Source organism: Capricornis sumatraensis, chromosome 2 (assembly GCF_032405125.1).
Source record: "Capricornis sumatraensis isolate serow.1 chromosome 2, serow.2, whole genome shotgun sequence".
Lineage (NCBI taxonomy): Eukaryota > Metazoa > Chordata > Mammalia > Artiodactyla > Bovidae > Capricornis > Capricornis sumatraensis.
Genome location: NC_091070.1, coordinates 18,289,496 through 18,314,216, shown reverse-complemented (window position 1 = coordinate 18,314,216; position 24,721 = coordinate 18,289,496). Strand labels below are relative to the sequence as shown.

Genomic DNA, 24,721 nt, shown 5'->3' with positions numbered 1-24,721 from the left:
ATGTCTCAGTCAAAAAGATTGTTCTAAAGCTTTCAGATGTTCAGGCTGGTTTTAGAAAAGGCAGAGGAACCAGACATCAAATTGCTAACATCCGCTGGATCATGGAAAAAGCAAGAGAGTTCCAGGAAAACATCTATTTCTGCTTTATTGACTATGCCAAAGCCTTTGACCGTGTGGATCACAAGAAACTGGAAAATTCTGAAAGAGATGGGTATACCAGACCACCTGACCTACCTCTTGAGAAACCTATATGCAGGTCAGGAAGCAACAGAACTGGATATGGAACAACAGACTGGTTCCAAATAGTAAAAGGAGTACATCAAGGCTGTATATTGTCACCCTGCTTTTTAACTTATATGCAGAGTACATCATGAGAAACGCTGGGCTGGAAGAAGCATAAGCTGGCTGGGAGAAAAATCAATAACCTCAGATGTGCAGATGACACCACCCTTATGGCAGAAAGTGAAGAGGAACTAAAAAGCCTCTTGATGAAAGTGAAAGAGGAGAGTGAAGAAGTTGGCTTAAAGCTCAACATTCAGAAAACTAAGATCATGGCATCTGGTTCTATCACTTCATGGCAAATTGATGGGGAAACAATGGAAACAGTGTCAGACTTTATTTTTTTGGCTCCAAAATCACTGCAGATGGTCATTGCAGCCATGAAATTAAAAGGAAATTAAATTTCCTTCCTCCTTGGAAGGAAAGTTATGACCAACCTAGACAGCATATTGAAAAGCAGAGACATTATTTTGCCAACAAAGGTCTGTCTAGTCAAGGCTATGGTTTTTCCAGTGGTCACGTATGAATGTGAGAGTTGGACTGTGAAGAAAGCTGAGTGCCGAAGAATTGATGCTTTTGAACTGTGGTGCTGAAGAAGATTCTTGAGAGTCCCTTGGACTGCAAGGAGATCCAGCCAGTCCATTCTAAAGGAGATCAGTCCTGGGTGTCCATTGGAAGGAATGATGCTAAAGCTGAAACTCCAATATTTTGGCCACCTCATGCGAAGAGTTGACTCATTGGAAAAGACTCTGATGCTGGGAGGGATTGGGGGCAGGAGGAGAAGGGGACGACAGAGAATAAGATGGCTGGATGGCATCACCAATTCGATGGACATGAGTTTGAGTGAACTCCGGGAGTTGGTGATAGACAGGGAGGCCTGGCGTGCTGCAATTCATGGGGTCGCAAAAAGTCGGACACCACTGAGCAACTGAACTGAACTGAACTGAACTGAAAGCTTTCAAAACAAAATTAATTTAATTGCTCTAAAAATAAGGGTTTATCATTTAGCATTTCTATACAATGAAGTATGTTGAGAAACCAAGATAGTTACAGAATATTAAAGGTTGAAACAGGTTGAAAATCTCATTATTTCAGAGCATGGCAAATTCCCCTTTTCTCATCCAAACAAATCAAAGTGGAAGCAGTGAGACTAGAGATTTCTGTGCATTTGTGTGTTTTATTATGGCAGTGGTAGTAGTAGTATACAAGAAGATATGACCACTTGAAAGTGTGAGATTTATTACTTAAATGCATCTGAATGATAGTGATGTCAATGCAAGTGATCAGATCTTCCTTTATGAATTTACCTATATCTGTTTTACATTTTAAATGCTTGAACTTGTTTTCTGTATTTGTATATTCTGAATTTTCATGACACAGTAAATGTAAGAAAAAATTGCAGTGGTTGAAAAAGAGAAGGTGGTAGCATCAAGAATAATTTATGCGTTATTGCTTCCTCGTTTTGATTTGCAGTTTTTGTAAGACACTTTTTAGCACCATATGTATTCTGAGACCTTAATACTTGTGAAGTGCTTTTGACAGGAGAACTGAAGAAATGCTAAACATTCTCACACAGAGGTTTCTTAGTTATTTTGTTGAAATTTACTGCCCTCTTATTTCAAGTATTCCTAAGTAGTACATATACTATTTTCAAAAAAAAGGAGGATCCCACTCCTGATACCAAAAAAAAAGAAGAGATGCATCTTTTCTCCTCTGTTCTTCATATTTTGAAAAAGTTCAGTCATATCCTCTCTATTAAATCCCTCCTAAGCTGTAAAACTTCAGTTTGTGGTTCATAGTTATGTTTAGTTTGGAAATGGCTTGTCCTTGTTTCTGCTTATTGGAAATTGACAACTGCTCTAGAATAATTCTGTCTTATGATTATTTCTGCCTGTTTTCTTTCAAACTGGGAAGACTTTCTCCTAGAACCCAAAATACACTGTAAACTAACCAAATAGCAGGCAGACCAAAAGCAAAGATCTCTGTGTGGTGGTGTGTATTTTGTTTAGATTGTCTCTGCCTCCCTCCGCCATCAGCTTACCTGCTGCTTATTTCATATTCATTCAATATCTTTCTTGTAGAAAAAAAAATTAAACCTTTTCAGTTGGTTAATTCTTCCCTATCACACTCATTTACGAGTTTAGCGAATACATTTTTCAGATGTCATTTCTGTTTTTCTTCTTCTAGATTTAGTGGCTGTTTTGTGTCCGAAAGGCCCGCTTCGTATGCTGGTTGAAACAGCTCAGGAGAGAAATGAAACTCTCTTCCCAGCTCTTATTTACTCTTGTAAGTATTTCAAAATGATGTTAAATTAGTAAACAGCTTAGAATTTATAAAGATTCAAATGCATGTAATTATGATCATTATCATGGTACTTTTTCTTACCTTAAATACATAGCATTGGTGGGACTCCTGCAGATCTCTGTTTCCTTGCAAATTATTATCTTCTATCTGATATTGATTGAAGAGGGTTTTCAGTGTGTGTGGACATAGAAGAATTATTTAGAGATTGGGGAGCCAGTATTCTTACTTAAAATCTTATTAGTTAACAAGTATTGAATATTTGTTATATACATATATTGTAGGTGGCTCTCACACTAGTATGTTGAAAAAATTATACTGTTCCTTCAGTATGGGTTGGCCTTTGTTTTTGGTTTGTTGTAGAGTCATACTCTTCCAAATCATTCATTATGTATTTATTGGTCATGGACCTGATCTGCTTCCGCAGAGCACTGTGGAGGATATAAGGATGGTTAAGATGCTTTGCTTTCCCACAGAGTGCATTTGCTTACTTTTTTTTTTGTTTGACTGTGTCATGCGATTTGTAGGATATTAGTTCCCTGACCGGGGATTGAACCTACAACCTTGGCAATGAAAGCATGGATTCCTAACCACTGGACTGCTGGGGTATTCCCTTGCTTACAATTTAGAAGTGAGATAAGGCAAATAGATAAACAACATTCAAGGCAGACTGTTACCAGATTCAGAAGGAATAGGAAGTGCAGAAAGAGCTTAAAACAGGGAAAATCTGAATGGAGAATCATGGAAGGCTGCATTGAAGAGATAGCATTTGGATTGACCCTTTTAAGAGTGGATTGGATTTTGGCAAGCGCACATAGAAGAGTCAATTTCAAAAGTGGGCTTGTTGCAAAGAATGACTTGGACCAAGGAATCGAACCCAGGTCTCCTGCATTGCAGGCGGATTCTTTACCAGCTGAGCCACAAGGGAAGCCCAGGAATACTGGAGTTTGTAGCCTATCCCTTCTCCAGCGGATCTTCGCAACCTAGGAATTGAACCCAGGTCTCCTGCATTGCGGGTGGATTCTTTACCGGCTGAGCCACAAGGGAAGCCCAAGAATACCGGAGTGGGTAGCCTATCCCTTCTCTAGCAGATCTTCCCGACGCAGGAATCAAACCAGGGTCTTCTGCATTGCAGGTGGATTCTTTACCAACTGAGCTAGGAAGGAAGCCCCACACATTGGAAGTGTAAATGTGGGGCATCTTTTTCAAGTTTCAAGTGTTCAAGTTGACTAGAACATGGAGTACAAAATGGGGAGAGTACTAGGAGATGGGTTTGGAAAGGCACTTCGGGCAAGATCCAGGATAGCTTTGAATGACTGGTTTAGATCTTTGTATCCTCTTCATGATAGCTTGAAAATCATAGAAGATTCTTGAAGAGTAATGTGATCAGAGCTGTGCCTTTGTAAGCTTGCAGCTTTGGGCAAGATAAATGGGAGGGAGTGAGAACTGAGATACTGGGAAGTATAACTAAGTGAATATTGCCATGATCTAGGTAAAAAATGGTGAAAGTCTGAATTATGGAATGATGATGACAGTCAAGGGAAAGGCCTCAGTGAGAGCTTTTGGGGATCGTTTCAGTTGTTCTTAGTGATGAGTGAGAGAAGTTTAAAGCCTAAAAGGAGGATGATGAAAAAGAGAAGCTTTTCTTATTTGAGAAATCTGTGTAGTGTTGCGTGTGGCCCATATCTAATTTTCTTGGCAGGATCTGTGAGCCATCTGGGGATAAATTTCCATCATGAGCTTATAAATGAAGTACCAGTGCAGAGGGAAAGGTTGGTAATAGAGATGCAGAATTGAAGAACACCAATATAGAGGTAGTAATTGCAGCTGTGGGATTAGATGGGTGAATCAAATAAAAGGAAAAGAGGAAAGGACACCAGAAATAGATCTTTCTCAACTGCTCTATTTAGAGAGTGAGAAATGAAGAGGGAATAGTAAAGGAAAAAAGAAAATATCAGAAAATTGGGAAAATCAGCATTTTTCAGGCTTCCCAGGTGCTACTAGCTGTAAAGAACCCGCCTGCCAATGCAAGAGATGTACGGGACAAGGGTTTCTTCCTTGGATTGGGAAGATCCGCTGGTGGAGGGCATGGCAACCCACTCCAGTATTCTTGCCTTGGAGAATCCCATGGACAGAGGAGCCTGGTGGGCTACAGTCCTTGGGAGCGCAAAGAGTCGAACACGACTGAAGTGATTTACCACGTGTACATGAAATGTCTGCATAGTTTTACATACAGTAAAGGGTATTTTTACTGATGGATGTTTAGATCATTCCCATCGCGAACAGTACTTGCAGAGAACACTTAGAATTTGTGAATACTGTTGTATACATACATTTGTAGAAATGTAATTGCTAGGTCAAGGGATGTGTGCCTTTAAATTTTTTGTTTTCAGCTACACTGGGTCTTTGTTGCTTTGCGTGGGCTTTCTGTAGTTGTGGCGAATGAGGGTTTACTCTCTAGTTGTGGCTAGTTGTGGTGGCTTCTCTTGTTGCGGAGCGCAGGCTCTAGGCTTCAGCAGTTGCAGCACACAGGCTCTAGAGCACGGGCTTAGTAGTGGTGGCACATGGGTTTAGTTGCCCCGTGGCATGTGGAATCTTGGATCGGGGATCAAAGCTGTGTCTCCTGCATTGGAAGGTGGGTTCTTAACCACTGGACCACCAGGGGAAACCCGGAAGAAGGAAAAGGAAGATAGAAAAGCAGAAGATAGTGAGATATATAGAGAGATCAAGTTGGGAACACATGTTAGTTGACCTCAAATCATTCTTGTGACCTTGATGTTAGGTCATTTGTAGCATGTGGAGAAGGTGGGAATTGGGCTTGTAGTAGGAGAAGTCTGGTAAAGTTTTAGAACACCTAGTGTCTGAAACGCAAGGATCTTTCTCTTACCTTTTTTCCAGTATAAATGTATTACCACATTCTTACTGTGTTTTTCAGCCAAAAAGAACAGACGAGGCTTTGAGCATCAATATTTTCCTCTTAATGAGCAGTTGGGTGTAAGCTTCTTCTTTGTTATTCCTGGAAATTAAAATCTCTCTCTATATATATTTGATATTTGTGTGTGTAGAATGTCACACCAAATGTTAATAGTGAATGCTAGGAATTTAGACTAAGGAATATACTTGTAAAAGTATAGAAGTATGTTCTCTGAAGCAATGCTTCTGTTAAGAGATAAGTGGGAATAACTCATGTCTGTCAAAAGGGAACACTTTCAAATAATTATGGTCCATTCCTAAAATGGATAGTTGTGCAGCCATTTGTACTCCGAAAGAAAGAAAATAACTCTGTGTATTTCTGATGTTTTTAAATGTCAAAGATTATATATTAATGTATACCAAAAGCAAGATTTAAAACAATATATGCAATGTCCTATGGAAGGAGTAGGGGAAAGGACCAAATATATGTGGATATGTGTGTGTAAAATCCCAATGATACATTTCAGAATTGATGATACTAGTGTTTACCTCTGGAAAGTGGGATTTAGAGATTTGAGACAGCTTTTACTTTCTTCCTTATATCTTTCACTTCTTGTAGAGTCTTAAGCGATACCAATTATTTTTTAAGAAGTTAATTGTGAATGTCAAAGTGAAGGGACTGAGTTTTAAATGTTTTCCTAGTTTTAGAAATTTGCATTGTTGTGCTGTTGTACCTACTGTCAGTACTGCAATAATGCTGTGTAACAAACCACCCCAGAATTCAGTCCCTCACAGATAATGCTCACTCAGCATCACCTGCAGATTAAAATCTAGTGCCTTACGAATAATGCTCGCTCACCACCATCACCTACAGATCAGTTGGCTCGGCTGATCTGACTTGGCTGTGGGTAGCTCTGCCCTGGGAGAAGGCAATGGCAGCCCACTCCAGTACTCTTGCGTGGCAGATCCCATGGACAGAGGAGCCTGGTAGGCTGCAGTCTGTGGGGTCGCTAAGAGTCGGACCCGACTGAGCGACTTCATTTTCACTTTTCACTTTCATGCATTGGAGAAGGAAATGGCAACCCACTCCAGTGTTCTTGCCTGGAGAATCCCAGGGATGGGGGAGCCTGGTGGGCTGCTGTCTATGGGGTCACACAGCGTCAGACACGACTGAAGCGACTTAGCAGCAGCAGCTCTGCCCCACGTATTCCCCGTTCCTCCTTGGACCAGCAGTTTAGCTGAAGGTGATGTTCTAGCATTTGGAGGAACAGGAGGGCAGCAGGCCTATTAAGGCCTACGCTCGATATTAGCACACTGTGTCCTCTGCCCATGTACCATCAGTTGAAGCAAGTCACATAGCTGAGCCCCTGGTCAGGAGGAAGAAAACTGCATTCCAGCCTCAGTGAGGCCTACCAAGAGTGGTGCAAGAGGGGTAAAGAGGTTGTTGAGTTAGCCATGACATTAAGCTTATATGTTAATTTTATACTCAGAAAAAGAATTTACTCTCGTTTTTAAGAAATCATTCATAGATAATATTTTTAAAAACTTGAATCTGTATAACAATTGATGCTGAGGTATTTTTGCAGTAATTCCACATACATGGGAAAGCATAAGCATAAACCTTTAACTCCTGTTTTTGTACAGCCCTGTAAGCTAAGAATGGTTTTTACGTCTTTAAAGAGTTAATGAAAAAGAAAAGAACAAAGAAGAATGTGTGACAGAGGCCAGATGTGACTCACAAGCACAAAATGTTTACCATCTGGCCCTTCCCAGAAAAAGATTGCTGACCCCTGATTTCTGTAGTTATACCGAGTATTGGAAGAATTTGCGGCTTTATCTTTCTATACTTGTGTAAAGAAAGAAAATCAAATAAATACTTTCTGCCTTTGCTGCCAAGAACGCTACCGAAATTTGTAAACCTTCGTGATCACCATATTTCCCCTTCATTGGGTTTGGGTTTAGTTACAGCTGATATTGACTGATCCAAGTTATCCTGTAATGAGCTTGTCTGACCTCAGAATTACAAAGCTATAGTGAATGAGTAAGTGCAGCTATTACAGGATTTTCATCCTCTTTGGTTATGTATTTCTTTCATACGTTACTCAAGAAACCTTAGAGTATTAGGCACATAGAATTATAGAATCAGTGACAAAATGCCAGAGAAACATGGATGCCAAGTGAATGGACTGAACTGAGTTTGCGGCACAGTTTTGGTTTCTGCTGTCACCCAGAGTGGCACGTGTCTGTATGTATTTTTGTATTACTGTTGGTGTATCTTCAGGATAAATTCCCAAAAGTATTATTGCTGGATCGGAGGGTTAATGTACATGTAGTTTTGTTAGTGGTTACCAAATTCCCCTTCATGTTTCATCGTACCTGCAGTATGTAAGAGAAGCACCATTTTAGAGTATTCACATTGCTTCTTCATTAAAGTGTGATGAGGGAGTGTGTGTGTGTACCTAGATCTGTATAGGTGTATTAATATATATGTGATTTTGTGGAAGGGACATAGAGAATAGAAGGCAGTTGACTATCTCTTTATGTTTATTGCTTTTAACTTTTTTTCCTTATTTCCTGTGTATAACACAGTTTTAGCATTATTGAAAATCCCCGAAGTGAGACAGAATATGAGGGAATTTACTTGCATCTTTTGAATTATAAGCATTTGATGCTTTGTGAGCCTCTGTTTTTCTTCTAATTTAGTTCCATAAGTAATTTTCCTCAGAATTTACACTATTTTAGGATATTTAACTAGTCCAGTTGTTTCAGTGGAAAATGTTCAAGTTGAGGCTATGATTTTAGAAAGGTCCAAAAAGCTCTATCTTCAAACATGTAAAAATGATAACTCCTTGTCTGACAAGATCAGAGTAACTTAAATATAATTTGATTTGAGATGTGATGTTTATGCTAAGAAGATAAAATATTCCAGATAGACATGACTTTCTGGAGGAGAATAGAATAATGACCTAGGCTGGGAGATTGAAAGGCCCACTGTGGACACTACAGAAGATGTTGAGGCAAACACAGGTTAGGAGGAGCTGTAGTTAGAAGGAGTTGAGGAATAACAGCCCTATATCAATAGTGAAAAAGAATCTTCCTTCTGGTTACTTTTCAGGGACTATAAGTGATAATGAAAAGTTTTATTATAGCAGCTGCAGTTTGAAGGCCACAATAAACATCCAGTTTCAGAATTTTTCTTTGATCTACTAAAATCAAAGAGAACCTTTTGTGATTTTTAATATGAATTTACTTCTAGTTGTTTCTCTGATTTGTGTGGAGAAATAACAGCCTGCTCTCCGTTTGTGAGCCTGCCTTCTGTGTTCCCAGTGTTTACCTGGACTTTTGTCTTTCTCAACAGCAACAATGGTATGGTTGGTGAATATGGCAGAAGGAGACCCAGAAGCCCAAAGGAAGGTATCCAAAAACTCCAATTACAATGCACAAAGTAGGTGGCTTTTATTTTATTATTTCCTGATTTGGGGGATCATTGTCATCTTATGAGTTATGAAGCAATGATTTTAAGTACTTTCACTGGTCATGAACTGTTTTGAGAATCTCCTGGAAACTGTAGTAACACCTAGCAAACACAGATAAATACTTGAATTCACATGCTCCAAACCCAACAATTGGGCTAGGTTAAGAATTCTACCATTAATATCAGTATGAAAATGTTCAAGTTGAGGGTATGATTTTAGAAAGGTCTTAAGCACTATTTTCAAATATGTAAAAATGAGAGCTCCTTGTCTGACAAGATCAGGGTAACTTATATATAATTTGATTTGAGATGTGATGTTTATGCTAAGAAGATAAAATATCCAGATAGACTTGACTTTTTGGAGGAGGGTAAGAATAATGACCTAGGATAGAAGATTGAAAGCCCTACTTGTGGACACTACAGAGGATGTTAAGGCAAACACAGGTTAGGAGGAGTTGTAGTTAGAAAGAGTTGAGGAATAACAGCCTGATATCAATAGTCAAAAAGAAAGGAAACTTTTTTTTCTTTTTTTTTTTTTTTTAAGAAAAACAGGACTAACCTTGTCAGGAAGCAGACAAACAAAGGCAAAATAAAAGTTAGAGAAAGGGCTTTGATTGAGATGCTATTTATCAGGAAAGGGAGAATTCAGGTTTTATAGATACAAGAAAACTGCTGATTTAGCATTTGAGTAACTGCGAGGAGGTCACTTTCAACTGGCAATTAGTATTTGGGACCCAAAGATATTAGGCCCATTCTTCAATGACCGAGGTAGTAAATCAGGCTGGGATTAGACCAGCTATAGACCTGGTAGAGAAGTGGGAAACGGAGAAGACAGTTGCTCCAGGTCTGGGTATTGTGTTAACCTTGTTAAGCTAAAGATTAGTTACCTGTGAGTGTATATGAGTTTGAGTGTGTTTTTGTACATCAAGATTTTATTCTTCTGACAAGTGTAGATTGAGTACCTGGCCATGTACCCGGTATTTTTCAGCACTGGGGATAGGGCACTGAATCAGAGGTCCTGTTCCTGTGGAGCTTGTAGCCTATTTGGGGAGACACACATGTTCAGTAGACAATTCATTCGGTCTGTGATAAGCTCTACAAAGGAGAAGTGTAAGTTGCTATGAAAGTCTAGAGTGGAAGACTTTCATTTATTCTAGAAAGTCAGGAAGGCTTCCCTGAGGAAGTGATAATAGGAGATGGCCAGCTGAAGAGTGTAAGAGCTTTCCAGAAGGGGAAGCACCATGGGCAGGGACCTTGAAAGGAGGAGGAGCTGGACGAACTCGCTCAGTGGGAGTGTACTTGGTGTTTTGGGTGGGCGCTTTTCATTGTGTGGACTCCGCTCTGCACACCATGTAGCATGTTTAACATGCCTGGCCGCTCGCTCACCCACTAAATGCCAGGAGTGGCGTGGAGGTTGCAATAACCAAAAACTCCCCGCAACCTAGTTATTTCCAGCCACCCCATGTAAGGAGGTGCTACCCCCAGTTGAAAACTAGTGTGTTACAGGAACTAGAAGTTAGATTGGAACAAAGGGGTATAGGTCGTCTGTAAGAGGAAAAAATAATAGAACTCAGGGGTTGCCTGTACCTTAAAAAAAAAAAAAATCAAGATCCAGCACTGTGAACATGCTGTTTATAATTAATTATGGAGGTAAATGCCAAAATAAATAGCCAAAGGGGTTGGAAGTAAGATGGGGATCAGGAGTGAGGAAGGATAGGGCAGGGACTGCTGTTTTTATTTCTAAATCTTATACTTTTATGATTTTATAAACAAGCTCAGAGAAGATTCAGGTTTTATGGAGACCTGGGTAAGGAAAAAATACAAATTAAAAATACAAAATTGCTAGAACCTCTCTCAAAAAAAACTCCATGCAAGTAAGAAGTGTACAAGCTTCATTTATTCATGGTAGATGAATAAATTTGAGCATCCATTACTTGTATGAAAAATAAAATAAGTGAGAAAAAAATATTATCAACTCCACTTACGTATTTTAACTATTTTTGACATATGGAATGTTCTGGAGACAGTCATGTTATACTCACCGTTTTCAGTCAGACCTAGTCATGATAACCAAATGACTATCCCGTAAGAAAATCCCCTTGCTCCTTCCCATCTTCCACCGTCTAGTCTGGTCTGCTTTTATAACTCAGTCACTGGAGCCAGTGGTGGGTGCCACCAGTTAGCAAGTGCCACCAGCTGCAAAGATCAGAGGAAACGTTCTCTCACGTGACCAGAAGTCTTGGCTCATTTTATGACTTGATAATTATCAGGGGTCCGAGTTCTTTCCTACCTTCCTGCTCTGCCGTCCTTACATGTTGGCTTGGTCCTCGGCGCACTGCTCCTCATGGTCACAAGGTGACAGCTGCAGTGCCAGGCATCATGTCCAGATAAGACAACTCCAGGGGAACGAGGGGCTGCTTGTGGCTTCCTTGAGTCTCATAAAGAGTGAACAAGTGTCCCCCGCTTTCCAGGAGATTTGTCTCACCGCACATTGGCTGGTACGAGCCCCACAGCCTTAGAGCATTCATTGGGAAGAGGAAGGGTGGGGTGACCACGCATAGCTCGGACTGAACAAAATTAACCACCAGAGTCATGGGTGAGAGGTGGAAACCCAAATAAATCATGCCTCTGCCCTCAGGAAATAAGGGGAGAAATGGCTGTTGTGGAAGCAACCAGCAGGCACTGAAATAACCCTTGATTTGTTGTTTAAGGGCCAGCCAACTCACCTAGTTAAGACAGGTAAATTACTGTTCCCATGTAATTTTCTTAAAGGTATAGAGAATTTTCCAAGTATTACAGCTGCGATATCCACTTTTTCTTGAAGGCACAGAAAGTGAGTCACGAGACCCAGTGACAGAGAGTGACGATGGTGGCTTCAGCGAAGAGTGGGAAGCCCAGAGGGACAGTCGCCTGGGGCCTCATCATTCTACGGCTGAGTCGCGATCCGCTGTGCAGGACCTTTCCAGCAGCATCCTGGCCAGTGAGGACCCAGAGGAAAGTATGTGCCTTTCTCTACACTGGCAAGTCGTGCGAGTCCTGAGTTTTTAAGGTGCTGCAGTATCATACTCTTCCCAAAATAACATGAGTCAGAGTGTTCCAGTCTAATTCTAAACAGCAGTGCAGTTTTTACTGAGAAGTAACAATAGTTGCTGCTTTTCTCATAGTTAAATTTATTAATGGACCAAATTCTACCCCTCAGATTTTTTAAAATTATCCCTTAATAATTTGATAATATCCTTGACCTTGGGGATTGATTTTGTAAGGTAAAAAATTTAAAAAAATATTATTCCAGTAAAACTTTAGGTGTACAAAAATGTCATTAATATATTTCATTCTTTGCTGCACAGAGACCTATGAATTTAAATGTTTTGCCCTTTCACATTGTTCCTACCCTTTGTTGGCAAGCACTGAGTTTATTAATTCTGAAGAAAATCAAAGGGATTTAGGTTCTGTGCAGTAAAGTAAAAGTTTGTTGAGTGTCTGAGGTGTGTAATTGCTCAGATTCAGGTCAGCACTCGGGGCTTCTTAGGATGTTAGCCAGTAGAGCCCACTGGTTAGGGCTCAGTCACCTCCTCACTTGGTCTTAGAGAGGTGATTTACTGAATAAGAAGAGATTAGCACATTTCCCAACCAAGTTACCTCGGTGTTTTCGTTTTCACAGAAGTGAAACTCTTGATTAAAACATACAGAAGTATTACGTAGTTTGAAAGAAAGAGACACCTAGATTCCTTCTCTGCTGCTGCTGCTGCTAAGTCACTCCAGTCGTGTCCGACTCTGTGTGACCCCATAGGTGGCAGCCCACCAGGCTCCCCCGTCCCTGGGATTCTCCAGGCAAGAATACTGGAGTGGGTTGCCATTTCCTTTTCCAATGCATGAAGGTGAAAAGAGAAAGTGAAGTCGCTTAGTTGTGTCTGACTCTTAGCGACCCCATGGACTGCAGCCTACCAGGCTCCTCCACCCATGGGATTTTCCAGGCAAGAGATTCCTTCTCTAGTCACTATTAATTGTGACCTTGACATTGTCCTTTAGTTCGAGCAGAACAGTTCTTACTTACAGCTCACCCTTAGTCTTTTACCTGGGTTAGAACCTGGGCAGATCCATGACTGTGGTGCTGGCTAAGTTTTCCAGATGTTAGAGTCAGCTGCAGCCTGTACCTTTCGCACTCCTGGGAAACCAGACGCAATCACCTCTTAGCCAGGCTTGAACTTAACCTTTGCTGGTATTGTCTCGGCCTGCAGAGTTACCACTGTAATTAGGTTGCCTCTTCTGTTCTGTCTCTTCTTTTCTCAATGATGTGTAGAAACAAAAGAAGTCAGCAGTGTAGCCATTGAGCATGACAGCAGTGGGATTCTCTCATGACTGCTTTTCCTACTTGAAGAGTCTCTTTCTCGATCATCTGCATCCTTCATCAGTAACTTTTTCTTTTTAAAGGAAAACCCCAAAATTGTCCCTTCCACCTTCAGATTAATGTTTCATTTATCTGGGACCAATATAAACTAATAATTGACATTCTTTTCTCTTCTAAGCATCCAGCACACACATAACCATCTCATTAGTGGTTTATTCTTCACAAGTAAACCAGACTTGTGGTGGTTACTTACAGAAAAGTCTCAGTTTACAATAGAATTTGATATGTATGTAAAGACATGTGTGTCTTCCAAAACAGCCCTATCAAAATCAAAATTTAATCAGAAAACTGAACACTGAGAGTTTTTAGATAGAAATGTAAAACATGTTTATTCAGTGGTCTGCATTGGAAGTGCAGAGTCCTAACCACTGGACCACCCGGGAATTCTCCTGAGTTCTATTTTAAATTTGCTGATAAAATATACCTACATTTCTCTGTCCATTAAAATGAATTCTGTGAAGCATAATTATAGCATTTGCCATAATATTATTATTTAAACAAACATAAGCCAGTATATGAAAAATGAGGTGATAATTTTAAGCTTGATCGGTACTTTGTTTTTGTTTATTTTTTTGTAAACCTCTGTTGAGACATAACTCACATACTATACTATTCACCCATTTAAAGTGATGAAAGTGAAAGTTACTCAGCCGTGTCTAACTCTTAATGACCCCATGGACTATATAGTCCATGGAATTCTCCAGGCCAGAATACTGGAGTGGGTAACCTTTCCCTTCTCTAGGGGATCTTCCCAACCCAGGAATTGAACCCAGGTTTCCCGCAGTGCAGGCAGATTCTTTACCAGCTGAGCCACAAGGGAAGTCCTACATGTACAGTGATGGCCTTAATATATTCACAGAATTATTCAGCCATCACCACAGTTGACTTTAGAACATTGTCAATACCCCATAAAGAAACCTTACACTCTTTACTATTACCTCGTCAATCCCTCTCATCCTGCCTTCCCCTTTAAAAGTGTGCAATGCAGTGGTTTTTATTATAGTTGTATAGCCATTACCACAAGCTAATGTTGGAACACGCTTATCACCTCAGAGAGAAACCCTGTACTCATTACTCCCGTCCCCCCAAAAAACCAACTAATGTACCCTCATAATAGATTTGCCTTTTCCGGCCATTTCAGCTAAATAGAATCAGCCAGTATATGGTTCTTTGTGCTGATTTCTTTCACTTAGCTTAATATTTTCAAGGTTTATGTTATAGTATGTGCTGGTACTTGTTTCTATTTTTTTTTGATTCACTTTTGGCTGTGCTGGGCCTTTGTTGCTGCTTGAGCTTCTCTCTGGATGTGGTGCCAGGGCTTCTTGTTTCAGTGGCTTCTCTTGCTGCGGAGCACGGGCTGTAGCACACGGGCTCAGTAGTTGCAGCTCCCAAGCTCTAGAGCACAGGCTCGGTGGTTGTGGCACACGGGCTTAGTTGCTCCACAGCTTGTGGGATCTTCCCAGATGAGGGATCAAACCCATGGCTTCTGCACTGGCAGGCAGATTCTTCACCCCTCGGCCACTAGGGAAACCCCCTCATTTCTTTTTGTAGCCAAATAATATTCCATTTAAAGGATATGTCACGTTTATCATCCATTCATCAGTTAATTGACATCTAGATTTTTTCCATTTCAAGCTATTAGGCATATTGTTGCTGTGAATGTTCAGGTACCTGTCTGTGTAGACATAGTTTTTATTTCTCTTAGGTTTATACCTACAGTTAGAATGCTGGGTCATATGATAACTCTATAGTTAACCTTTTGAGGAACTCCCAGATGGTTTTCCAAAGTGTCTGCACCATTTTGCATTCCCACTAGCACTGTTTATATGTTCCATTTCTTACACATCTTCACTGATACTTTTTATTATCTGTCTTTTGATTATAATCATTCTAGTGAATGTAAAGTGGTATCTCATTAGGGTTTTGATTTGCCTTTTTCTGATGACTAATAATGTTGAGTACCTTTTTGTGTGCTAAAATTTGTATTTGTTTCTTTTTGGCTGTGCTGGGCCTGTGTTGGTGCACTTGGGCTTTCTCTAGTTGCAGCGAGCAGGAGTACTGCACAGTCCTGCTGTGCCATGCACAGACTTCTCATTGCAGTGGCTTCTCTTGTTGCAGAGCATGGGCCCAGTTGCCCTCTGGCATGTGGAACCCTCCCAGAGCAGGGATCGAACCCGTGTCCTCCGTATTTGCAGGCATATTCTTAACCACCAGGGAAGTCCATCATCTGCATTATTTTTTAAAATTTATTTCTATAGCTTTTTTTTTCCCTTCCCTGAAGAACTTAGTTTCTTTCAGTTAGTTTCTTATAGCACTATTTGGAATCAAGTCTTTTTAAGGCTACCATTTGTTTAGCCACTGTGTGTGCCAAAAACTTTTCTGTATTATTTTTAACTCTGATACCAACCTTGTGAAATAGCTCTGTAATCCCCATCTTGTAGCTGAAGAATTTGAGGGTTAAAGAATGAGTTGGGCTCTTTTGCACACTTGAAACTGGTGGAAATATTCATCATTCTGGGAAGGTTAGCAAGTTAAAGGATAACTGACTCTCTAATTCAGAGCATTGAATTTCACGGGTCATATGGTTTATTTTTTGCATTAAGGAAGGCTTCACTCTGGCTTCCGCAACTTAAAAAGAAATGCTGGCTACTCAGTAAGATCTTATTAACCAGCACCCCGCCCCTTTGTCACACACATCTGGAGCAGACCCTGCTTCTCAGGGCTTTCAACCCCTATCTTCCAGAAGTATCTCACGCGACAAAGCTTTAAGACCAGGATCAAACTTCAGTTGGCAATAGTTACTTAACAATCAGAAAGGTAAAACCAAGTTGTAAAGTTTAATGGGTTACTGTTGAGCCTCAAGTCAAAGAGTATTTTTGAATCCATAGTTTTGAAAAGAACTTGAAAAGTTAAAAATAACGTTTGACAATAGAAAATCTAGGACCTCTGCATTTCTGTGTAAGTTTTAGGAATCAGCTTGTTAATTTCTATAAATTGATCCTAAAATTTATTTGGAAATGTGAAGAACTTAGAATATCCAAAACAATTTTGAAAGAGAAGAAAAAAGGTGGTGGACTTCAGCAATCTGATTTCAATGAAAGCTTACTCTAAAACCACAGTAATCAAGACAAGGACAGGCATATAAATCAATGAAACAAAACTGAAAGTCCAGAAGTAAACCTTTATATTTATGGCCAATGATTTTTTTTTTTTACAAAGGTGCTAAAATAATTCAGTGGCAAAGGGATATAATCTTTTCAACACAATCAAAAGTTAACCCAAAATGTGTCATAACCTGAAATGTAAATGGCAAAACTATAAAACTTCTAGAAGAAAACAAAGAAAAACTTCATGACCTTCGGTTGGGCAAAGAGTTCATTAATACAACAGTGATACATAGAGAAAAAAAATTGATAGGTTGGACCTTGTCAAAGTTTAAAACTTCAGACGATACCATTTAGAGAAGAGATATTTAGGAAATTCCCTGGCAGTGGTTAGAGCTCTGTGCTTTCACTGCTGAGGATGAGGGTGCAATCCCTGGTCAGGGAACTGCGATCCCACAAGCCACATGGCACAGCCGAAAAAGAGAGAGAGAGAAGAGGTACCTATACTCATGTTCATAGCACTGTTCACAGTGACCATGAGATGGAGGCAACCTAAGTGTCCATTGACAGATGAACGGATAAACAAAATGCGGTGTATACATATGATGAGGTATTACTCAACTTCAAAAAGAAAGGAAAACCTAACACATGCTGCAGTGTGGATGATCCAAGGCATTATGCTAAGTGAAATAAACTAGTCACAGTAAGATGGATACTGTATGATTCCACTTAAATGAAGTACCTCTAGTAGTCAGACTCAGAGACGGAGAGTGGAATGGTGGTTTCCAGGGTCTGGAGGGAGAGAGGAAGGAGTTACTTAATGAGTACAGAGTTTCACTTCTGCAAAGTGAAGAGTTCTGTGGGTGGACGGTGGTGATGGTCGCACAACAGTGTGAATGTACTTAATGCCACTGAACTGTGTATTTAACCACATTAAAAAAAAAAAAAAAAAAAAGCAAAGGGGGACTTCCCTAGTGGTTAAGAATCCGAGGACACAGGTTTGATCCCTTGTCCAGAAAGATCCCACATGCTGAGTGCTGCAGCTGCTGAGGCCTGCACTCCTAGGACCTGTGCTATGCAACAAGAGAAGCCACCACAGTGAGCAGCCCGAGGACCACAGGGAAGAGTAGCCCTGCCTCTCCACACTAGAGAAAGCCTGTGTGCAGCAACGAAGACCCAGCACAGCCAAAAATAAATTTTTAAAAAATTAAAAAATTTGGGGACTTCCCTGGTGGTCCAGTGGCCAAGACCCCGTGCTCCCAGTGCAGGGGGGCTGGGTTCGATCCCTGGCCAGGGAACTAGATCCCACGTGCTCTAACTAAGATCCAGCAAAGCCAAATAAAAATAAGTAAGTTTTTTTTTTTTAATAAAATTTTTTAAAAAAGAAAAAGAGCCACATACTGAGAGAAAATATTTGTAAATCCTGTTAAAGAATTTGTAGTTAGGATATAAAGAGAATTCTTACAACTCAATAATAGGAAGCTATTTTAAAAATAGGGTAATACTTTTAATAAACATTTCCTCAAAGGAGAAGTATAGTGGCTAATAAACACATGAAAAGATACTCAACATCGTGATTCAGAATGGCTTTAATCAAAAAGACAGCAACACCAAGTGCTGGTGAGGACTGAAGAAACCAGAAGCATTGTGCACTGCTGGTGGGAATGCACAGATACAGCCATCATAGAGAACAACTTGGCAGCTTGTCAAAAGGCTAAACGTTAATTTACCATATAACCCACCAGATCCACTCCTAGGAATCTCCCCAATGGGAATGAAAGCAGTCTGCCCACACAAAGATGTGTGCACTGGTGTTCATAGCAGCATTATTCATAATAGCCAAAAACGGAACACAGTCTAAACGTCCATCAACTGGTAATGGATAAACACAATATAGTATATCCATACAATGAAAAGCTATTCATCAGTGAAAAGGAACAAACTGTAGATACATGCCAAAATCATGGATAAACCTCAAAAATATGTTAATACAGATGGCCAACAAGCACATGAAAAAGTATTCAACATCACTCATTATTCAGTTCAGTCAAGTTGCTCAGTCGTGTCTGACTCTGCGACCCCATGAATCGCAGCACGCCAGGCCTCCCTGTCCATCACCAACTCCTGGAGTTCACTCAGACTCACGTCTATCGAGTCAGTGATGCCATCCAGCCATCTCATCCTCTGTCGTCCCCTTCTCCTGCCCCAATCCCTCCCAGCATCAGTCTTTTCCAATGAGTCAACTCTTCACATGAGGTGGCCAAAGTATTGGAGTTTCAGCCTCAACATCAGTCCTTCCAATGAACACCCCAGACTGGTCTCCTTCAGAATGGACTGGTTAGATCTCCTTGCAGTCCAAGGGACTCTCAAGAGTCTTCTCCAACACTACAGTTCAAAAGCATCAATTCTTCGACGCTCAGCTTTCTTCCCAGTCCAACTCTCACATCCATACGTGACCACTGGAAAAACCATAGCCTTGACTAGACAGATCTTTGTTGGCAAAGTAATGTCTCTGCTTTTCAATATGCTGTCTAGGTTGGTCATAACTTTCCTTCCAAGGAGTAAGCATCTTTTAATTTCATAGCTGCAGTCACCATCTGCAGTGATTTTGGAGCCCCTCAAAAATGCAAATCAAAACTTCAGTGAAGTTTCACCTCACACCCGTCAGAATGACCATCATCAAAAAGTCTATAAATAATAAATTCTGGAGAGGATGTGGAGAAAAGGGAACCTTCCTGAACTGTTGGTGGGAATGTAAATTGTTGCAGCCACTTTGTAAGAATAGTAATGGAGGTTCCTTAAAAAACTAGTTACCATATGATTCTGCAACCCTACTCCTGGGCATATATCTGGAAAAGACAAAAACTCTAATTCAAAAAAGACACATATACCCTGATGTTCATAGCAGCACTATTTACAGTAGTCAAGACATGGAAGCAACCTAAATGTCCATTGACCGGTGAATGTATAAAGATGTGGTACATATATACACGATGGAATATATTCAGCAATACAGAAGAATGAAATAATGCCATTTGCAGCAACTTGGATGGACCTAGAGATTATCATACTAAGTGAAGTAAGTCAGAGAATGATAAATATGATGTGGTATCACTTATATGTGAAATCTAAAAAAATGATACACATGGGCTTACTAACAGAACAGAAATAGACTCACAGACATAGAAAACAAACTTGGTTACCAAAGGGGAACCTGTGGGGTGGGGGATAATTTAGGTGTTTGGGGTTAATAGATACATAGTATTTTACATAAAATAGGTAAACAACAAGAACCTGCTATATACTACAGGAAGCTATCTTCAGTATCTTGTAATAACCTGTAATGGAAGATAATCTGTGTATATATATATATATATATATATATATAAAACTGAATCACCTTGTACACCTGAAACTAACACAACATTGTACATCAATTCAGTTCAGTTGCTCAGTCATATCCGACTCTTTGCGACCCCGTGGACTGCAGCATGCCAGGCTTCTCTGTCCATCACCAGCTCCCGGAGATTGCTCAAACTTGTGTCCATTGAGTCGGTGATCCCATCCAACCATTTCATCCTCTGTCACCCCCTTCTCCTCCTGGCTTCAATCTTTCCCAGCATCAGGGTCTTTTCTAGTGAGTCAGTTCTTCGCATTAGGTGGCCAGAGTATTGGAGCTTCAGCTTCAGCAGCAGTCCTTCCAGTGAATATTCAGGGTTGATTTCCTTTAGGATTGACTGGTTGGATCTCCTTGCAGTCCAAGGGACTCTCAAGAGTCTTCTCTAACCCCACAGTTCAAAAGCATTAATTCTTCAGTGCTCAGCTCTCTTTATGGTCCAACTCTCACCTCTGTTTCCATACATGACTACTGGAAAAACCATAGATTTGACTAGACAGACCTTTGTCAGCAAAGTAATGTCTCTGCTTTTTAATATGCTGTCTAGGTTGGTCATAGCTTTTCTTCCAGGGAGCAAGCATTTTTAAATTTCACAGCTACATTCACCATCTCTAGTGATTTTGGAGCCCAAGAAAATAAAGTCTGTCACTGTTTCCATTGTTTCCCCATCTATTGGCTATGAAGTGATGGGACCAGATGCCATGATCTTGGTTTTTTGAATGTCACTATACTTCAGTTTTTAGAAATTATATTAAATGAAAGAAGCCAGTCACAAAAAAACTTAATATTATGAGTCTCTTTCTATGTGTCTAGAAAAGTCAGATTTATAGAGTTAGAAAGTAGTTGCTTAAGGCTTGAAGCACAAGTATCTAAGTGGGGTGATGGAAATGTGGTATGGTGATGGTTGCACAACTCCAAGTTTTTTACAGTCATTGAATTGGTGCATTTTATGAAATAAATTATACCTCAGTCAAACTGTTTTTCAAATAAAAGGAGATGATACCTATCTCATAGAGCTTCTTGTGAGGATTTATTCAAACAAGTGCCAGGTACAAACTAGGCAATGATAGATGACAATTATTATTTACTGTCAGTATTTTTTTTATATATAACAGCAGCATCTACTGTTAAGACTGCAGAGTCAGCCCTGTAGCATCTGAACCTCCCGTTACAGAAAACCAAAAAAAAAAAAGGGAAAACCTAATTAAAGCCTAACTTTGTATAATATCATTTACTAACTTCTCATTCAGTGTGGCGGAGAAGGCAATGGCAACCCACTCCAGTACTCTTGCCTGGAAAATCCCATGGAAGGAGGAGCCTGGTAGGCTGCAGTCCATGGGATCACTAAGAGTAGGACACGACTGAGCGACTTCACTTTCACTTTTCACTTTCATGCATTGGAGAAGGAAATGGCAACCCACTCCAGTGTTTTTGCCTTGAGAATCCCAGGGACAGGGGAGCCTGGTGGGCTTCTGTCTGTGGGGTCACACAGAGTTGGACATGACTGAGGCAACTTAGCAGCAGCAGCAGCATTCAGTGTGGGATGGGGAGGGGGCACATTTTTAAATTGTGAAGTCATAGCAAAGAGTGACAAACTTTTATATTCATAATCTTTCCATTTTAGGAGGAGTAAAACTTGGATTAGGAGATTTCATTTTCTACAGTGTTCTGGTTGGTAAAGCTTCTGCAACAGCCAGTGGAGACTGGAACACAACCATAGCCTGTTTTGTAGCCATATTAATTGTAAGTATACATTGATTAAAACCTGTTAGAACTCCTTATCTCAAAACTCTGATTAAGGCAGATCTTTTAACCCCAGCTTGGCTGAGTGTTCCAATCACCTGGGGAGCTTTTTAAAAACACAAATAATAGGACCTCACCCGAATAGTTTCGCCACGTGGCCACACATTGAAATCACCTGAGAGCTTTTAAAACAGTGCTTCTCTGCCCTGAGATATTATTTAATTTGTTTTAATTGTGCTTTTTTTTTTAAGTTCCCCCAGGAAATTCTGGTAAGCGCTTCTGACTAGGAACCACTGCTTCAAGCCTGGCAGCATAAATAATTATGTAGAGAATTAGATCAGTCTTAAAGGGATCAGCAGGTCCTCACTTGGTGTGGGCTCGGTGGCAGTTTTGCGTTTAACACCACAACCTGCAACATACAGTGTCCTTTGGGCAGGCAATATGAGGCAAGAAAAGCTAACATAGTGCCTGATCACGCATAGATTTTGCTTATAGAGTCACAATGTGAGCCTGAAGCTTTCAGAACTGTGATTTTACGTAACTCATAAGATATTTCTTACTGTTGTTTTTGCTGGAGGTGTGATGTCTCATGTATATGTATATATGAGTGAAGTTGGATGAGAGGTTAGATGAGAGCCTTTACTTATGTATTTATTTTGTGATTATATTTGTGATTTATCTTGGTCATATGACCAGTTAGAATTTTCATTTCTCTTTTGAGGTTAGTTTTCTGGATGTGTTTTAGTGTCAGTTAACTAGGGTAAAAAATGGGCTGTATTATATAGCTGCTCTGTCTTTATAAGAAAACATTATACATTTTATAAACAAATATTTGTTGGTTTATTCCATGAGCACCTCTTTGCCCCCAGACAGCATAAAGAATGTTCTTCACCTCTGGGATTTTTAGCCAAACTAAATCTACAGTAGCCAAGTCAATATTTTAGATAGAAATTTCAATATTGTTCATTTGTTTAAAAAACCATTTTGCTTATTTTCAGATTCTGTTCCCTACCTAGAATTAGGGGATGAAATATCAATAATATATGGATAATAATCTCTATTGTGAAGAAAAATAAATGTTTCCAGATTCAGTGAAAAAACTTTTGTTCTAAAATTTAACCTCAAAGGATCATATGTTCAGTTAACTAAATCAAGACCCAGATTTGTGATTGAGTTGATTTGCACAGAATACTTGCATAATTATGTCTACATTTGTGTTTTTTCCCCCCTTCTCCACAGGGTTTGTGCCTTACATTATTGCTCCTCGCCATTTTCAAGAAAGCATTACCAGCTCTTCCAGTCTCTATCACCTTTGGGCTTATTTTCTACTTTGCCACAGATTATCTTGTTCAGCCCTTTATGGACCAGTTAGCATTCCATCAGTTTTATATCTAGCATATTTACAGTTAGAATCTCATGGATTTTTCTCCTTTGACTATAATAAAATCTGGGGAGGACAAAGGTGATTTTCCAGTGTCCACATCTAACAAAGTCAAGATTCCCAGCTGGACTTTTTGCAGCTTCCTTCCAAGTCTTCCTGACCACCTGCACTATTGGGCGTTGGAAGGAGGTTTCTACAGAAAACGGTTTTGAACATGTCATTGTGGTGAACTAAGTCCCTCAATGCAGAAACTACCAGATTTGAGGGACAAGGACAAGGCAAAGCCATGGGCCAAAAAGTTGCTGTGCTCCCACCAGCAGGTTGACCTGTGGTCACAGGTGGACTTTACCAACGCTGCAGACTCTCAGGACTACCATTACCAGAAGGTTAAATGAAATGATTTAAACCAAACAGGACTCTTCATCTTAAGCTACATATTGCAAATCAACCTAATGAATCCGTATTGAATTCTGAACCTTTTCGGGAGATACCATAAGGAGAGCAGGCACCAGCAGCAAAATGGAAAGACGAGAAGGGACTCAAACTTTCAGACTTTTTGCTGCGGACTTACCATTTTTAAATAAGACTTTTTTTCACCTGAGTCAAGTCAGAGGTATAGGTTGATTTTGACACTTCTTCTCAAGCACTGAAGCTCATTACTATCTGTGGCTGCCATTTCTTCCCAAGGCCAGTCTGAACTTATTTGAGGTTGCTTTATCTTAAAAGTCTTAACCTCAGGTTCAAATTCAGTAATTTCTGGAAATAAGGGGACTGTAACTCAACAATTCCCTATCACCCTTAGGTAAATTCTGGATTCTCCACCAAATTCCTAATTTGTAGGCATATTGGGAGGTTCACTTGCCCCCAGGTGCCTCCCTCCTTCCCTCTCTCTCCCTTTACTCCCCTCACGAGCACTTGTCCTGTGCAGTGAATAAGACAGCCCTGTTGTGGTAGCAGATGGTCCGGTTGTCATAGGATTTTGCTCTTTGTGTGGCACAAAGAATGTGTCATGAATCAGTGCTCTAAGCCCTGCTGTCATAATTTCTTCAATAGCAAAATACAGTGTGTGCCCAAAGACAGTAGAATTAAAGAAGAGTAAAATTGCTCGTGAAGCACTTTTCTGTCCTGGTTTTTTTTCCTTTCTTTCTTTTTTTTTAAACTACAATCCATTGTCTCTTGACAGTAGGTCGGAATTTGAGCCAATAGCCAAAAGCCAGTGGTTTATAAAGTTTACGACTCAGTTGTATCTGTACAAAGCTTGAAGAACACCGTTATTTCCCTTGGTGAGTTGAGGGAGAACCGAGAGTCTGGAGGAGAACCAGCTGCCAAGAGAAGAGAGGAGAGGCCCCCAGCAGCCAGTGGGACAAGATGAGGCCAAGTCCCGTGAAGGAGAGGATCCGAGCGATTCCTCAAGCAGCTCAAAACGGGTATTCTGCATTTCCCCTTCTGTGTTACCTTTTGTTTCAATGTACCTCTGTGAGAGCTGGGCCTCCGAGTTCAGCCCCTGAGCAGTTTGGTTGGACAGTGAACAGAAATAGAGTCACCGCTGTGGGCACATGGCACCTCTGGATGAAGCTTTGCCAGGCACACCCCTTCTCCTACCACAGCCAGCCCTCAGCCATGGCGACCACACCCCCTTCTCCTACCACAGCCAGCCCTCAGCCATGGTGGCCACACTGTGAGCATTTGTGTGGAACGTGGTTTCCCCCTGAGGCTGAAG

The 24,721-nt window shown here is 40.4% G+C and overlaps 1 protein-coding gene across 1 annotated transcript in view; it reads left to right on the top strand.

Annotated features, from left to right (window-relative positions):
* The window catches only part of PSEN1 (presenilin 1), a 68,425-nt gene extending 44,344 nt beyond the window's left edge, over nt 1-24,081 (top strand). Inside the window, exons 7-11 of the mRNA XM_068964287.1 lie at nt 2,467-2,565; nt 8,852-8,938; nt 11,793-11,966; nt 21,502-21,620; nt 22,860-24,081. Of these exons, the coding sequence (XP_068820388.1) occupies nt 2,467-2,565; nt 8,852-8,938; nt 11,793-11,966; nt 21,502-21,620; nt 22,860-23,015 (635 nt within the window). The 3' untranslated portion in view covers nt 23,016-24,081. The remainder of the gene's footprint in view (nt 1-2,466; nt 2,566-8,851; nt 8,939-11,792; nt 11,967-21,501; nt 21,621-22,859) is intronic.
* Nucleotides 24,082-24,721: the final 640 nt, after the last annotated feature.